General features: G+C 38.5%; 1 protein-coding gene across 2 annotated transcripts; it reads left to right on the forward strand.

Moving 5' to 3' along the window:
• Window positions 1–923: 923 nt before the first annotated feature.
• Window positions 924–16,532, forward strand: LOC310961191 (integrin alpha-M-like). 2 transcript variants are annotated; one of them, XM_083933180.1, is made up of 30 exons: window positions 924–1,036; window positions 3,896–3,998; window positions 4,147–4,244; window positions 4,714–4,784; window positions 5,428–5,542; window positions 7,085–7,209; window positions 7,371–7,519; window positions 8,469–8,619; window positions 8,721–8,871; window positions 9,092–9,162; window positions 9,375–9,492; window positions 10,277–10,413; window positions 10,520–10,675; window positions 10,769–10,984; window positions 11,076–11,209; window positions 11,384–11,526; window positions 11,609–11,763; window positions 11,959–12,084; window positions 12,310–12,383; window positions 12,722–12,863; window positions 12,953–13,051; window positions 13,125–13,204; window positions 13,300–13,386; window positions 13,492–13,561; window positions 13,670–13,768; window positions 13,914–13,994; window positions 14,775–14,885; window positions 15,042–15,155; window positions 15,239–15,349; window positions 15,557–16,532. In XM_083933180.1, exons 1-30 carry the CDS (start codon window positions 1,003–1,005, stop codon window positions 15,653–15,655), a joined length of 3,420 nt encoding a protein of 1,139 aa, XP_083789306.1. In that variant the 5' UTR covers window positions 924–1,002; the 3' UTR covers window positions 15,656–16,532. The 2 variants fall into 2 exon arrangements, with proteins under 2 accessions (XP_083789306.1, XP_083789307.1); XM_083933181.1 differs by lacking the exons at window positions 924–1,036; window positions 3,896–3,998; window positions 4,147–4,244; window positions 5,428–5,542 and having other exon boundaries at window positions 4,727–4,784.
• Window positions 16,533–16,823: the final 291 nt, after the last annotated feature.

A 16,823-nucleotide genomic window follows, 5' to 3' on the forward strand; every position in this document is an offset into this window, starting at 1 on the left:
TTATGAACAATAAAAAGGAACAATATTTCAGAATAAATCAAGAATACATACTGGTACTTCAATTAATAATGTTGATCTCCACTGTATACTCTGACAATGTTTGCATCCATGCACAAATCTTTACTGCGAGGGCTCATGCACATGTTGGTTATCTTGTGGTAGGAGGAAATGCACATATAGGTAAGAGAAGAGAAACTACTTGTACACTGTCCTATTTACTTGTAATAAACTTTCTTAGAAACTATTGTCATTCAGTCAAAGTTTATTGAGGTTTGATAGGACAATGTGCAGGATTTTTCTCTCTCCTTACTGACATGCATGTACACAAAATGAGAGTAGTCACTTTGATGATATTCCCACAAAATATTTCACATCAATTTGAGTTAGTATGTATTTATTAATTTAGACAATGTCACTGCGTATATCACAATATCTGGATATATTATGTAATAACAACACACCTAGTTTCAGGTCTGATGAAAACACTTTCATGGTCTCAATAAAACCACCATCAATGCACTTCCTTTTGTATTTCCACAAGGACTTACTCTTTACCCTTAACCATCGCAATGCAAGGTTTTATTTAGCTATTTGTCTTTGTCGCTGTTTTTCTGCCTTGCACCCAAAAGACAGTAGCATCAGGATCCACGGCACCACAGTTTAATCTGCTCTGATAACTGTAGGAAGTGTGTGGGTTTGGTTGGTTTCGAAAAATGTGTGCTTGAGTAATCAGATTAAAAAAATGTTTATGCTTTGTGCAATAGAGTGACACCATACATTCACTTAAAACAGAAAGTGTCATAACCCCTCCTACATAAGAGTTCCTCTTACCGTCTGCCTCAGCTTTGTGCAGTCACCTTATTTCTGCTTTTTGCTTTCGACATCCCCCTCCTTGACAGTTTCTGTGTTAGAAATTGCCAGAAAGCACAATATTTTCCAAATAAATGTGTATGAGCACAGAGAATACATCACACTTTTAGTATTTTTCATGGGCGTTACACAATGGACTGGATAATTGCTTCAATATTCTTGTCAGGTAAGACATTTATTTAATTAAGAACTTTAGTGCAAAATGAAATGTGCAAGGATCAGAACGTAAAGCATCGGCCAAATGACATAAATATTGCCTAAAGGCACATCTGCCACTGGTTTTCAATAGAAAACAATAAAAAGATATAGAAAATATAAATACGATAGATCATGTGGCCCTGCCCTAATAGACAATGTTTTATGAAAATCACTGACACCCTGTCTGTGAACAGGCTTTTTACAATTACCGTACAATTCTATTTCAAGTATTTTACAAAAAACTTCAACTGTGTGAGAGTAACTGAGTCATGCACATAAAGTCAAGGACACTATGGGATTTGTAAAACTATGTATTTTTGGAATCCTTAAAGGCCGAAGAATCAAAAAATCTTTGATTGAGAATTTTTAGAAATCAAGTACATTTGGGTCCTGAAAATGGTGTACTATTAGACTAAAAACACCATCGGCTAATTTAGAGTTCATTAAAGTAAATCTGAGGTAAAAATGTTTGAGGAAAAGTGGCAATACATCATTTTTAGATAGTTCAAAGGGTCCTAAATGCAAATCCACCGTATAACATTTAAATTGTTCAGAGAATTTTCATACAAAAATAGATGTCTTGCTCTCAGGCGAGAAAATATTGGTAGATAGGGTAAAAAACATTTACTTAAGGTTTTAGCACTTTATTGTGAAAAGTACTTAATAGTTCCTGATAAAAAAGGAACATCTTACGATTGCAGAAAACTCCTTTATTTAGTTTCTTTTCCTCGATCGAGAAATTTTAGTATTTAAAAGTCGGCCACTTTGAAAATCCGTATTAATCCAATTTTTTCTGGTTCTTCATATTCTAAGGTTTCCAAAAAAATTGAGTTTTCTTAAACCCCCCAATATTGAACGAAATTACAAAGGGAAACTGACGAATAACCTTGTACCAGCATCTATCATTAATTAAAATGCCATACAATTTAGCACAGAGTAGATGTTTTCGACTAAAATTTAGATTTTTCATATACATGTGAAATTGTGCTTCCTGGTCTCATAGTTCAAGAGCTGTGAGTGAAAAGGGGCTTTATAAATAAAGACACCAACGACACCTCAAGCTGAATACTAGTTCCACGGTCCATAAACACCGGTGTAATGAAATTTAACATCCTAAATTCAATGCATTTATTATGTATATCTGCTTAGACCGGAGGCATCGTGCACTCAGGTCGACAGTCTATCATCCTCAATTATTATCGAGTTTGAATTAAAATTGACCATAAACAAGCTGCAACAGACATTATTCTGCTCTTGACAGTTAACATCATGGCGTTCGCTAAACCAAAACACAACTTGTGAGAGAAAAGAGAAAGACTTATCAGGGCCAACACCAGACATTATCTATCACACTTGTACCCAGCTAGGCGTGGGTCGGACTTCCTGGAGCCACCTTTGTGATATTTTCTGCTATGCGGTTTGATCCCGTATATATTTAGTGACAGGGTGAGTGATGACACGAGAGAAATAATAGAGCATTTCTGTTACTGCTTTTCTGAAGCCATAAAGGCTACACTTCACTAAGACTGTGCTGGTCACGAGAAAAAGCAGAAACTGACATTATCGTCCCATGGTGCCTAAATCATTATCTTTTTTTCTGGAGAATCTGTCACTGCATATTCAAATAATGTTATTTTGTCAGACTTTGAAATGTATGTGATACCAAAAGAGGAAGCTTATGTTTCTAACACATTCTTTTCTATTCACATTTACATTTAATTTTATTCTTGAGGAACTATGGGAAATATTAGTCACCAAGTATCAAAAGTGTTTGTATCATGTTGGTCATTTTTAGCTCATGTTATGTTACGAGAGGCTAATGAAGGAAAAAGAGGAAGACTTTTATTGTGCAATGGCAGGAAATCCCATATAAAGGCAAATTTAGAAGGAATGCTTCCTACGTGTTGCCCTGTAATGTAGTACAGTATACGGCATCTTTAGTTAGTCTCAGTATTTTTAATGTAAAAAGGTTCATGTTTATGCTATTAGAGAGTGGAAGAAGTGTTACAGAAAATAATAATCTAAGGTTAACAGAAATGCAAAAAGCTGGCCAAAAAAATGTTTCTGTGAGTATATTTTAAAATGAATAATTATGTAGGGCCTTCTGGTTTAGAACTATAAAAACCCTGACATTGGTGCACTCTAGTGGTATGATCAAAAAAGACACTTCACACCACTCACCCTATCATTATCTGTCACAACAAACAATAGCAAGACAGCAGACAACATGATTCCTCAACTACTTACTCATAAATACCAATGTGGAATTATTCCTTCTTACTTTCCATAGTAATCTGTAACACGTACATTAGTTTGGTGACTTACAAAAAATAACAAAAATATAATGTGTACAGGTAGGGTTGCGAAATTCCACGAATTTCCATTTTGGAAACTTTCCATGGGAATTAATGGGAATAACCAGGAATACACCTGAAATTTACAAAATTGAGAGTTGGACCTTAACAGGGATTTTAAAATATATGGTTTTATCTAAAACATCCCGATGTCATGCAAGAACACTTAAGAATATCTATGCTTTTCCCCAGTCACATGCACAGATGATTTCTAGAACCCTGGACTTAAACTGCTAATAAACTACATCAAATGTCAGAATATTTCCAAAATTCCCCAGCTTAACTTCCCATGGAAATTTACTGGAAAGCTGCTGTAAATATACCAGAACTTGTCCCCTTTGCAACCCAATGTACAGTAAGGTTACATATTTTTAAACAAACAAAAACATAGCCTAATGCTATCACATAAATTAAAAGTCACATTCTGCACATATACTAGCTTTAAGTCTGGTTGATTCTTCTTCATTCCTCAGTGTTCAAAGCTGCACTTTGTTTTAATATCGATCCTGTGGCCTGGAAGGCCCTGACTAAGCCTGCTGCAGGATTTGGATACCAGGTGGTGCAGAGACCAACAGAGTAAGTCAAAGCATGGATGTTGGAACATGGGTCTGCGATGGCCAAATGTTTACTACAAGAATTTCTGTCATGTGTGCATCCCACTAATGAGGAATCAAACATGTAGTATTTGATAAATTTCACATATTTTTCTCGTTGTATTCCTCAGCTTGCTGGTCAGTGCTCCTCTTGCACAGCATTCACAAGAAGGAAGGGGGCAGGTATATCGGTGCTCCACCACATCCTGTACTGCACTATCAATTCCATGTAAGTTATGTTAAATCAGAGGGCGTGAAGGTAATGTGATAAGGAGCCCTCAGGATGCCCTGCATGCTAGAAAATGTTCTGTGCGCTGATTCCATTTTTATTTCATTTCTTTTGCTCTTGCCCACGACTTGTTTCAGATAAGTCTAGGAAAGATACTGAGATTATTTCTTCTTAAAAATGTGACAGATAAACTTGTTTCCACCACTTTTCCTTTTGACTTGTTAGGTTAGGAAAGAAATATTAAGTATTCAATGCAGAATATCCTTGGTCATGAGAGTTTTGGGAGAATTGTCCCAGGCCAGAAAAGTCTGTGCGATAGAACTGTACAGTAGGAGAATATGAACTGGCTAATGCTGCTAGTAGTGACAACACAGGGGAGTATTTTTCAAGTGACTGAGACTTTTGTGTTGCTGTCACAAAGTGTCCTGAATGTCTGTTTTAACATGACTGATGAATGTTTTCAATGCAGTGCCAGCATTTGCCGTCAACGCGTCTCTTGGTTTGACAATGTCAATTGATCCCTCCTCAGAAAACACTTTGGTGAGCCGGTAAACTTCTTTCATTCTTTCTGCCAGGGAAACCATTTCCTCACTATAACAGCAAACTTTAGGTTTTGGCCTGTAACTCTTTAACCACAAGTCTCAGAAACTACATTTATTTCCTGATTCTGTGAGTCCAGACGAATCTAAGCATATAAACTACACCCATTTAAGTCTAAATAGTTTTTTAGCCATTTTGAGTCCTTCAGCAATCATCACCAAAGTTTGTATCAAAACATCTGTACCATCTGTAGCTGGTCCTCAAAGTTTGCTCAAAGGATGTGGGCAGGGCTTATATTAAAAAAGGTCATATCTCTTGAACGTTTTGTTGGTTTGGTGTATATCTGTGGATGTGATATCTGAGTGGACAAAACAAATTGGGTGACATTTGGCTAATATGTGGCACTATAGCATCATCATCTATATAGGAATGAATCTACTGTTTGTGTGTGTGTACAGTATGTATGTATGACTGTCCTTCACATATCTCAAGAACCATTCATCCAATCAACTTCACAACACTGAAAACAGCAATGCAGCAGCGGAGCAATCAGCCTGATCCAAATGGGCACTGCACTAGTTTTTATTAATGCACATAAAACATAGCTACATATTATTATTTAATCAGGACCGTCTATTTTCAGGTATGTGGCCCAACCATACCAAAGGACTGCAGAAGTATCACCATGTACAGTGGTATATGCTTGCAGATAGACAGTGTTAATCGCATTTCAGGTCATGTCCCTTCTTCTAGTAAAGGTAAATATGGAATAATAAACACACACACACACACGACCACACACACACACACACACACACACACACACACACACACACACACACACACACACACACACACACACACACACACACACACACACACACACACGCACAAAGAATAAACACTACACAATCAACACAACAAGGATAGGGTTATCCGCAGTGTAGCAACAAGAGGCTTTTCCGGATTAATAAATGCTTCATTCATCTTTTTTCCCTCCTGAGCATTGAAACAGGCACAGGGAGATAAAGCATGCTGTGTTAAATATCACTAGCATTGTTGGGTCACTGCCATATTCATAAACCAGTCAGTTAGATGTAAGGGATTTTTGAGTTTAGCTCATACCTGTAATTCTGAAGCACCTCGCCATGGGGTGGTCAACTCATCTCTTTGCCGGCCGACATGTAAAAACACAAGATGTTCTCATTCAGTTGTTTTATCTGTCTTCTCTTTCAGTAGAAGGAAGGAGGCTGTGTAAATAGCTTTATATAAATAGCAGATTCTAGGATTAAAGACATGGCTTAAGTCATTAAAAGAGGCAAATACAAATACTGAGACAAAGAACAGTGAATTCATATTCATATCCATACATACGTATGTACATATACACAGGTACCTGGAACCTTCTCGCCTCACAGCGAGAAGGTTCGCATCCCGGCCTGGGCCTTTCTGTGTGGAGTTTGCATGTTCTCCCCGTGTCTGTGTGGGTTTTCTCCGGGTACTCCGGTTTCCTCCCACAATCCAAAGACATGCACGTGTTAGGTTAATTGATGACTCTAAAATTGCCTGTAGGTGTGAATGGTTGTCTGTCTCTGTTCGTCTCTATGTGCCCTGTGATGGACTGGCGTCCTGTCCAGGGTGTACCCCGCTTCACGCCCGATGTCAGCTGGGATCGGCTCCAGCACCCCCCCCGACCCCGACCCCGGGATAAGCGGTTGAAGATGAATGAATGAATGATAAAGGAGGGTCTGGTTAAAAAGCCTGTGAATGTTCTCATTCGTCCAGGTCATTGTTATCCTCAAAGCAAAATTTCAGTCAAAAACAACTGGACTGGTTGTTTGTCTAGGAAGACGTTTCACCTCTCATCCAAGAGGCTTCATCAGTTCATGTACGCATCTGACCAGGCTGGGACTGGTCCTGGTCTGGTCTTGGTCCTGGTCTTCCTAGACAAACAACCAGTCCAGTTGTTTTTGACTGAAATTGCTTTGAGGGTCTGGTTAAAAAGAAAGCGATTTTCTGTATGTATATTAATTATGAATAAAAAAATAGTTTCAAACACAATGCACATGTCATTTGTTCAGCTTGCACTTCTAATAAAAAAAAAAAAATCATTATTAATACTGTCTTAATAGTGTTGCAAGCAGGCATTAAAAGATAATTTTATGTAGTTATTAAGTATGTATTGTCCATTTATTAAAAAGTCCAGAAAAGCTTAATTCTTTGTGCTGCATTCATGTGATGTATACTGTGTGACAAAACGTTTTAACCTACTTATAAGCAACTCGAAATCTCTTTGACAGAGTGCCGATCTGCAGACATTGCATTTCTGTTGGATGGTTCAGGCAGCGTGTCTGAAACAGAATTTGAAACGATGAAGACTTTTGTGAAAGAGCTGGTCCGCTCACTGCTGCCTCTAGACACAAAGGTGATGTTGTGTTTATAGACTGAGAACTCATTTCTGGCACAGTGTTGTATAAAAGTGATAATTTTACAATTCTTAATTGTTACTACAACAATTCGACATTTTAAAACAGACTGAATGATACATTTGACTGTCTTTCATTTGTCTTTCTCCCATTTTTGCAGTTCGCTATTGCCCAGTTCTCCAGTGATCCTCTTGTCCATTATTACTTTAATGATTTTTTCTCTGGAGCCGGATCATGGGAAGCTAAAATTAATGCTATAACGCGACTAAAGGGAGGAACTTACACAGCTAAAGCCATCCAATATGTGGTGTAAGTACCGTCATCATGTTGACTTCCTATCTGCAAAGGAAGTTCTTGGAATTGTAAATTTAAGTTAAATGACAACATGTATTTGTGAGACCATCCTGATCTCGCGAGCTCCCTTGAATTATACCCGCAGATCAGTCTGGTAACGCGCGACGCGTCAGAGAATATTTGGAGCGGTTTCCCAAGCGAACGTTCAATCAGTTTTGGTTTTGGGGCGGGTCTAAGAGTCATGCAACCAAGCCCCCACCACAGCGACTTCCTGGTTGATCCAGTACGGAAGTACCAAGTTCTCCGAGTGGCCATTAGGGTAGTTTGCACAATAGAGCAGTTTCTCATTGATCCCCATGTTAAACAGGCCATTTTCACAGCATAATTACACCTATTTAAGGCCTGGTACAAAAAACTTTATTGTCTGTATGTTTAGGTCATATCTCCATGACAACACTCAGAGGGGTGAATTTTTTTGTACCAGGCTAGTTTTTATTTTATTGGAGGTTAAAGTTTGTGACTGTTCAGTGTAAATAACATAGTGGCTTCCGCAGATGAGATGAGCGCAGCTATCGAGCAAACCGCTCACTAACGCTTTTTTCTCTTGGATCCTTCTGGACCAAGCATCTGAAATTGTGCCTTTATCCGTAAATTCACGTTAGACAAACGGCAAAAATCCTTTATCGACATGTTGTTTACTTGCTTAGCTTTACCCCGACGCTGTTAGTACATCATACACTTTGTTGATCTGATTGGTTGATTTGGCCAGTATGTTGGTGATGGAAAGATGGTTTACCCAATCAGCAACCAGTATTTTCACCCCTTCCCAAAAGATCTCCAAATGAGAGTTCCCAGATGGATTTGCTGAGCCAATATGAATCATGCGAATCAATCTATCTGGCGGAGTCAGGTTAAAAATGTATTGGATCCGTCAAAGCATGGCACTGCATTTTTCTTTTCACAGCCAGAATGTTTTCACAACAGCAAGAGGTGCCAGGTTAAATGTGAAGAAGGTCTTGATAGTCATTACTGATGGATCATCCCATGACCGGCACCAACTGCCATATGCAGCAGCCATAGCTGAGGCGCAAAACATTGTTCGGTTTGCTATTGGAGTAAGTTCTTCAGTTCCACTGAATTTCAGCAACGAATTAACTCTGTTGGGAAGTAATACACCTATTTTATTTGTGTACCTTTTCTGTTTTTACATCTCTAGGTAGGGGGCGCATTTAATGATGCTGGTGCAAAAAATGAACTGAACACCATTGCATCTTATCCCAAAGAAAATCAGGTGTTTCAAGTGAAAAACTTTGATGCACTTGAAAAAATAAGGCAGAGTTTGCAGGCCAAACTCTTCGCGATTGAAGGTATAGTTTCAACAGTTTAAAAAACAATTATTAGCAAATATGTCTATGACTTTTCCACCTGCATATAATTTCAGTCAAAGCCGGAACCTTTTGTAAAGCAGTAGTATTTTTATCGAGTGTGCACTTTGTAATTCTACTGTATGACATTATTAATTGAGATGTGGTCATTGTGTCATGCTTCACTGAGAGATAATTACGCTCCTTTATGCTTATGTTGCAGGATCGCAAAGTGGAGAGTCACTAAAAATGGAAATGGCTCAAGAGGGATTCAGTGCAGCTTTTGTGCCTGAGGTAATAAAGGAAACAGCAGAAATTTAAGAAGAAGAAAGAACACAGGGATACACATACGTCTTTGTGTCAACCTTTGTTGATTGGAAGCAGATAGCTATGCAGGATTCAGATTTTTAATGTATGCATAACTTCAGCAGTTTAGGATATAGTGGAAATGTTTAACAAAATTAATTGGGTAACCCTGATCAATCAAGATTCTGTTTAAACTGAAGGGATTTCAGATGGCTGTTATTGGTGCTAATGTGTGGAAGGGAGGCTACCTGCAATACTCGTGGACAGGCCAGAAGACGGATTCCTATGAACCGAGTATAGAGTCTGACAGTTATCTGGGTAAGAATGTAAATAAATGTAAATTGTACATTATTTACCTGTACTGCTACAATGCAATATTTTCTCGTCTTTCTGAATTTTTAAGTTATTGTATATTCATCATCATCATTCATCTTCAACCGCTTATCCCTGGGTCGGGGTCGCGGGGGGCTGGAGCCGATCCCAGCTGACATCGGGCGTGAGGCGGGGTACACCCTGGACAGGACGCCAGTTTATCGCAGGGCACATAGAGACGAACAGAGACAGACAACCATTCACACCTAAGGGCGATTTTTACAGTCATCAATTAACCTAACACATGCTATTGAAAGTATTTTAATTTGTGTTTTTACACACGTCACGTCAGGTGAAGTCAGTATATAAATCATGATGTTTTCACAAACAAAAGATGAATACGTCTCAAGACTTGAAGACTGTGGAACATCGTGAGATTATTCAGAACTAGAATATTTGATATTTTCTAGTTTTAATATTGAAATTTTGCTTAGTTGATCCCTGTTTAAATTAAACAAAGGAGAAAATTGATTTTGAGATTCATATTTTCTTAAATATAATATCCATATTTGTTTGCTACAGAGGTAATAGTAATAACAGTTGACCCACACTGGAGGATAATTGGGACGATTTGCGGTCTGATTCATTCTTCCTTTTTTTTCTCTTTTACTTTTTTTCCCCGGTGCAAAACATAGCACTCCCAAGTGTTGGAAATCCTCCAGAGTATGTCTAAAAATAGACAGTTCGCTCAGAGTTGGGCAGACTTTTAACTGATGGGCTTTATTCCTAGGTTACTCCATGGCAGTCGCTAAAACGATGCAAGGCACGCTGACAATTATTGGTGCTCCAAGATATCATCACAGAGGAGCTGTGATGGTAGTTTTCAAAAGCTGGAATCACAAAAAAATAGATCCCTTTCCATGGCAGGTGCGTGTTTATTATGAAGAGGGGTCGTGAAAGACAAGCCTTTTTTTTAAAAAGAAGAGAAAAGTTTACTTGTTTTATGTAATTATTTTCATTGTTGCTTTTACAGTTTCAGAGCGGTGAATATTTCGGAGCCGCTGTTTGTGCGATGGACGTGGATGGTGACAGTTACACAGACCTAATCCTGATATCTGCCCCTATGTACATGGACACTGATAGAGAGAGAAGAGAGGGAAGAGTTTACGTTTGCAGTTTAACTGGTTTGGTAACTTACAGTTTTAACCGGTTCCATTAAATTAACCCATTGTTCTTTTTATGGCCATGCAAACATTGACTTTCATCCTTATGTTTTCACCAGAATGTCGAGTGTCACTTAGATAATTCTCCGACAATACTGAGTGGGGAAGCATCTGACAAAGGAAGGTTTGGGGCTTCCCTTGCTGTACTGCCTGATCTTAACACAGACGGTCTCAGTGAATTGGCGGTTGGAGCGCCATTGGAAAACGACGGTCAAGGCAGCATCTACATATTCCACGGTGAAGGTGGAGGAAGGATCAGTTCTGCTTATTCACAGGCGAGCAAGATCAAATTTAGATTGAACAGATCCAGTATGCTAGGCTTCGTGTTTGCCTCTGTGTTCAATTCAAATACTTTCATTTACACAGAGAATTGCTGGTTCTGAAGTCCAGTCAGGACTCAAGTTCTTCGGCATTTCAATCAGTCAGTCGTCTTTTGACTATAGTGGGGACAATCTGCCCGACTTAGCGGTGGGCTCAAAGGGCAAAGTTGTCTTACTTAGGTAAGTGCAAGATGATCCTGGGATATATAATACTTCCAAGTGTAATTATATGTAATACGATCATGCCGAACTCCACCAATAATGGATCGTGTGATGCAGCTACAATACAGTTTGATTTTCTGCTGGATTACTGATCATAAAGACAGAAGTGATCCATGTGTGCTCTATTTCCAGATCAAAACCTATAGTAATGGTAGAAACTACGATTTCGTTCAGCCCAAGCGAAATCCCTTCTGACAACTCAGACTGCAAAACACCATTAGAGAACACAGCTGAAATCTGCTTTACCATGAGCAGACGCTCTACAGTAGACCAAGGTACCTGATACTCCACTTTCCATGCATTTAAATGATCTTGTGTACATGAGTAACCTCTTATTGAAACTCTACTTTGTTTCAGCTCAAGCGAGGATAAGTTATACTTTAACACTGGACTCCACCCGCAAAGTCCCAAACAACCGAGCTTACATCAGTGACAAAAACCGTGAGGAGACTGGAGAAGTTGAGCTTGACTTACAAGGGCGTAAATGTGCCACGGTGAAGTTCTTTGTTGAGGTGAGTTGTTAGACATACACAAAGTTAAAATCTGGTAGGTTCTGTAGTTTTTTGGCTTTTGAAGTAGTATCTGTTTAACTGGAAGACCACAGCCACTCTAAATATCCTGTGTTTGACGCGTATGTTGTGTTAAAGAGTCCAACCCCTGCAACCTTGATGAATACTGTATTTCACAAAAGTGCCCTCTTCCTACAGGCTTGTCCAGAAGATGCTCTCAACGCACTTTACAATGAACTCAGATACACTTTCGATGGCTTGCCTTCCGCTGAGAATCTCCGTCCGAGTCTCGCCCTTCAGGCGCAGACAACTAGGATACATCCTGTAAGTAATCTCTAAAGACCTTTAAATAACTTCTACCTGAACAACAAAGCCTAGTCTTTGCAAAGTCAAGAATAATTTCTGAATTCATAATATAGTTTCCACATAACTGATCATTTCACGTTTGCTACCATATGTAGATCTCTGCAGTGCATCATTTCTTCTAAACAATGTGTCATGTATACTCTTTATGAACAAACATGCTTTACTTCATGCTCTCCTCCACAGTTAGGGTTCGAGATCAATTGTGGCATTGACAACAAATGTGTAGATAACTTGAAAGTGGATTTCAACTTTACCAGGTGAGTGCCCAAAGAACCGCACACTCCAACTGGCTATTCTTTCAGTTTTGGGGTTCAGTCAAACCTTAGCTCATCCCAATACATCATATATAGTCGCTTTGTCCGGACCCCTTGGCCCTGCACCTCCAACTATTAGCCTCCGGCAAGGTCGCTGTTTAAAACACAGGGAACCTGTGGTTAAGGTTGTGAATTTAAACAAAACCATGTGGTTAGGTTTAGGCAAAACCACCTGCTTGGGTTTAGGAAAACGTCGTGGGTGGGGTTAAAATAAGTATATTTGAAACGCAACTACACAAAAGTCCTGTGTTTGTGTTTTCTCTTTCCATATTATCTATCAGGTCCCTAGAGGTTAAAGTGGGTATTGATGAACTGTTGAATGTCACCGTCTCGGTGGAGAACAGCGAGGAAAACTCCTACAACAGCCACGTCATTCTCACATACCCAGCCGGACTCTCCTACAGGAAGTTTACAATTCTGCAGGTAAGGCATCAGGATTCGGTCTGCTTCAGGTCATCTCTGGTCAGCTGCGCTTTTGGTTCACACTGTTTTCTTCTTTGTTTTTAATAAAGGGAAGAATTGAGTGCAACTCCTTGGACAGTGAAGATGGCTTAACACGAGGAAAGACTGACTGCACTGTTAACAAGCCTATTTTGGCGAGCAACACTAAGGTTTGTTCTTTGTACAAACGGATCTCTTCTCACTGCTGCAGAGACAGAAACCTGATCGCTCTCGTTCATTTAGGCTTTCTTCATCGTCTCCTATGGGATCGAAACCAATAGTCAACTTGGCAGGAGCATTTTTGTCACTGCAAATGCTACCAGGTACTGCTTAGCTGCTTGCATAATAAGCACAATAATATAATACTAATAAAATGTTCCTTTTACCATTTGTACAAACAATTTTACCTCTCCTTTAGTGGGAATCAGGACCACTCCAGCTCAAGTGTACTCTACAAAATGAAAGCAATTGATGTGAAGTACAGCATTTTTGCTACAATTGAAAGGTTTGTGTTGTTTAATGTGACATTATTTAAATGGTAGCCTAAAAATAATTTTAAGATGCCATTGTATTACCTAATATTCATCAAATGTTTGATATGTCTGTTTAGTCCTCACACCTATAGCAATTTCTCTTTTGGAAAGAATAATTTGCAGAAACCAGTCCAACAATCAATTGTGGTAAATATCAGTAATTAAGTTCCATGACTCGATTCAGAATTCACTTTAATGCTCATTACATCTGTTTAACACCTACTGCCGCCCTTTTCTGTTCTCACCTTCTGTTAGGTAACAAATGATATCAGAGCACTGAATTTCACTGTGGTGATAAAGGTGCCAGTGATGCTCGGTGATAAAGACATCTGGGTGGACTCGAGCACTTTACAGGTAAACTATGTGGGAACTCGTCATTACTGAACCCCAAAAATGCCTCAAATATAGCTGTTTTTATGCAACTACAGCCTCATGGATGGATGGGTGGTTCTTATTGTATGGGGATGGCATCTAACTCTCTGTTAAACTGACATTTCAGATTACAGGTTGCCAAAGAGACAAAGATGAAGAACCTATTGACACAGATTTTGTTGCTAAGATACAGAAAAATAAGTTGGTGGTAAGTATGTTTCTAGTACATAGACTGTTATAAAACAACTGGATGTAGCCACCGTTGAGTCAACCAATGGTTTGTGAACGAGTGTTTTGAAGCCTCCAGTTTGGCAATTTAGCTGTCACCATCTTGTTTTTTTGCAACCAGAAGCAACATCAATAAGCCATATTTGGACGAGAGGGTGGAACTACCGAAACGGCAGATTTTCTTTAATACTTTAATAAAATGAAAACACACTGTGAGAGGATCCAAAGAAGAAAACATAGACAACACACAAAAACATGCTGCTTAGCCTCTATACTGATTGACATGTTGCTGTGGTAGCGACTTGTCAACCATAAGTTAGCCCTGCCATAAAGCATAACCTGCTTTATCGTCTATTTTACTATATATGGGACCATAACTTACAAAATGAACATTGTTCGGCATTGAAGAAGACTTGAAACTAGCAATTGAGATGATAACATTTTTTTCACTGAGGTAATAAATCAAATGAGAAGTAGGGTTATGTTCTCATTGACTCCTATACAGTTGGACTTTTGCTAGATATTAGAAAGAAGGCAGCTTTGAGGTATAGGCATCACTTTTCAAACCTGTAGCTTCCAGGTTTGACATCCACTTGTGTACATTCAATGCCCTACCATCTATGAGTTATTGCAAAGCCCATTAGAGGACTACGCATGCACAGAGCTGCACAGAGTTGTATTTACATAACTTGTAATTTTTTTGTGTGCAGGACAAATTACAGCTTTTTCTGCTTTCTGCCTTCTTAAATCGCCCTTACAGGACTGCTCTGTAGCCAGGTGCAGAGTGTTCAAGTGCAGTAGGTTCATGGGAAGACTGGAGAGTAAAAAGTACGAAATCTCTGCCAACCTTAGTTCTAGATGGATTGAGCAGGTAATTGTATGTGTAATTTAGAAACTGACTATTTTAAGAATTGCATTTTGAAGTATTTGTGATTAAAACTGGTATATATTGTGGTAAAATATCCTCACGAATAATGATTTTCTCATGAAATTTAGCAACATTAAAGATCAAATCTCACTCAAACAGATTGAACTTCAATCTGCCAAATTCCTCTTGACCAGCACAGCCACTCTGGAGTACGACAGAAACCAGTACATCTTCATTTTAACGGGGTCCAATAACAACCCTCCAGTTCGCAAGGTGATTACGTAATTTTACTTCTTTGTGTTTTAAAAGAGCTAGAATGAATCTGATCAACATTGATCTGTCATTTTACTTCTTAGATTGAGGCAGAGGTAGAAGTGTATGCTGAACCGGACTTCACCAAAGAGATTGTCGGAGGATCCCTGGGAGGTTTGGCTCTGCTTGCTCTACTGACCGCTGGCCTGTATAAGGTGAGACACTGTTTCAGTTAATTATACAGCTTTATATAAAGGCCAATAAGCCAATCTGAAGTGTCGTATTGTGTGCTATGTTTTGCAAAAATAACTAAATACATAAATACATTTTCAGATAAGGCAGTTTTTCTCTCATCTGGTTTGGTTCTTTTTATTCATTTATAATGAATATCATCATATTACTTCTGTGTTTTGTTCTCTCAGGCTGGCTTTTTCAAGAGTAAATACAAGCAAATGATGAACGACGATGCAGGAGCAGATCCAGGGGTGGACGGAGACGCACCCACACCAGAACAAATATAACCCCCCCCCCCCCCATGTTTATATGTTATACCTTTTTATTGCATCTTTTGCCATCTGTTGATTTTAATTGTGAAGCACATTGAGTCTACGCCTGTCGTATGAAATGTGCGATATATATAAACATGACTTGACTGAGACACCGGGTGTTTCAGGACCCGATAGATTAATCTACATTAGTCTAAGGCTTGCTCAAACATCTACAGTTATCTCTGATTACAGTAATTCACATTAACATTTTGCCATTTTCAGTAATTTACATGATCTATATGGAAGAAAACCACTTTCTATTCTTTAAAGTAAAATCATTCACTATTTCCCATAACAGAGGTTCCCAACCTGGGGGTCGGGACCAGAACAAGGGGTAACAAGATTATTTCCTGAATAGAAAGTGAAGACTGTATAGTTTTACCTCTTCAGGCCCCTAAAATGATTCAAATTTAAGTCTGATCAGGAAAAACTGCAACCTGTGAAAAAGAACCGCAAACAGACATAGGTTCATATTGAAGAGTCACAATCAATTCATCATTTCAGGCACAATATAGAGTATAAATTTTACTACAAAAATGGTCAACTGGGACACTCTAATAACATGGTGAAGGGCACAGCTCGTGTAATGTCATGTGGCAGGAGGACGTTTTAATGAAAGTACATTTTTCTAATTCAAATTTCGGCCAAAATATTTCTTCTCATACATTTCTACAATCTATGCATGTTATTATCTAGAATTTGTACAGTATATCACCTGGATTCTGGTTTGCATCATATTGTACTGTAAAACTGCTGAAATTGAAACTGCGATATTGCTCAGAATGTATGTAAAGAGACATTTATTATTTGTTGCATCAATATTTATTATGTGTGATTAAACAATTTAAGAGGATTTGCCTTCATACAGAACTCATCATCACATTTTTACAGAGGTATAAGAGGTAGAAGTTGTCCCCTTTAATTAGGTTTAGTAAAACACATTTTGAAAAAGACAATTCCCTAAAAAATTCATTTATAGAAAAAAATATATATACTACAGTAAAAACACCCTTTGTTTTTATAAAAATATAGACTTGTTTCAACATTTCAGACAAGTGACCTGAGAATCTTAAGTGCATTTCAACAATGGGGGATTAAGAAGAGTTTTCAAAGCTTTTAAGTGCAATAATGAGCTACTTCA

The sequence above is a fragment of the Echiichthys vipera genome, assembly GCF_963691815.1.
Source record: "Echiichthys vipera genome assembly, chromosome: 18".
NCBI lineage: Eukaryota > Metazoa > Chordata > Actinopteri > Perciformes > Trachinidae > Echiichthys > Echiichthys vipera.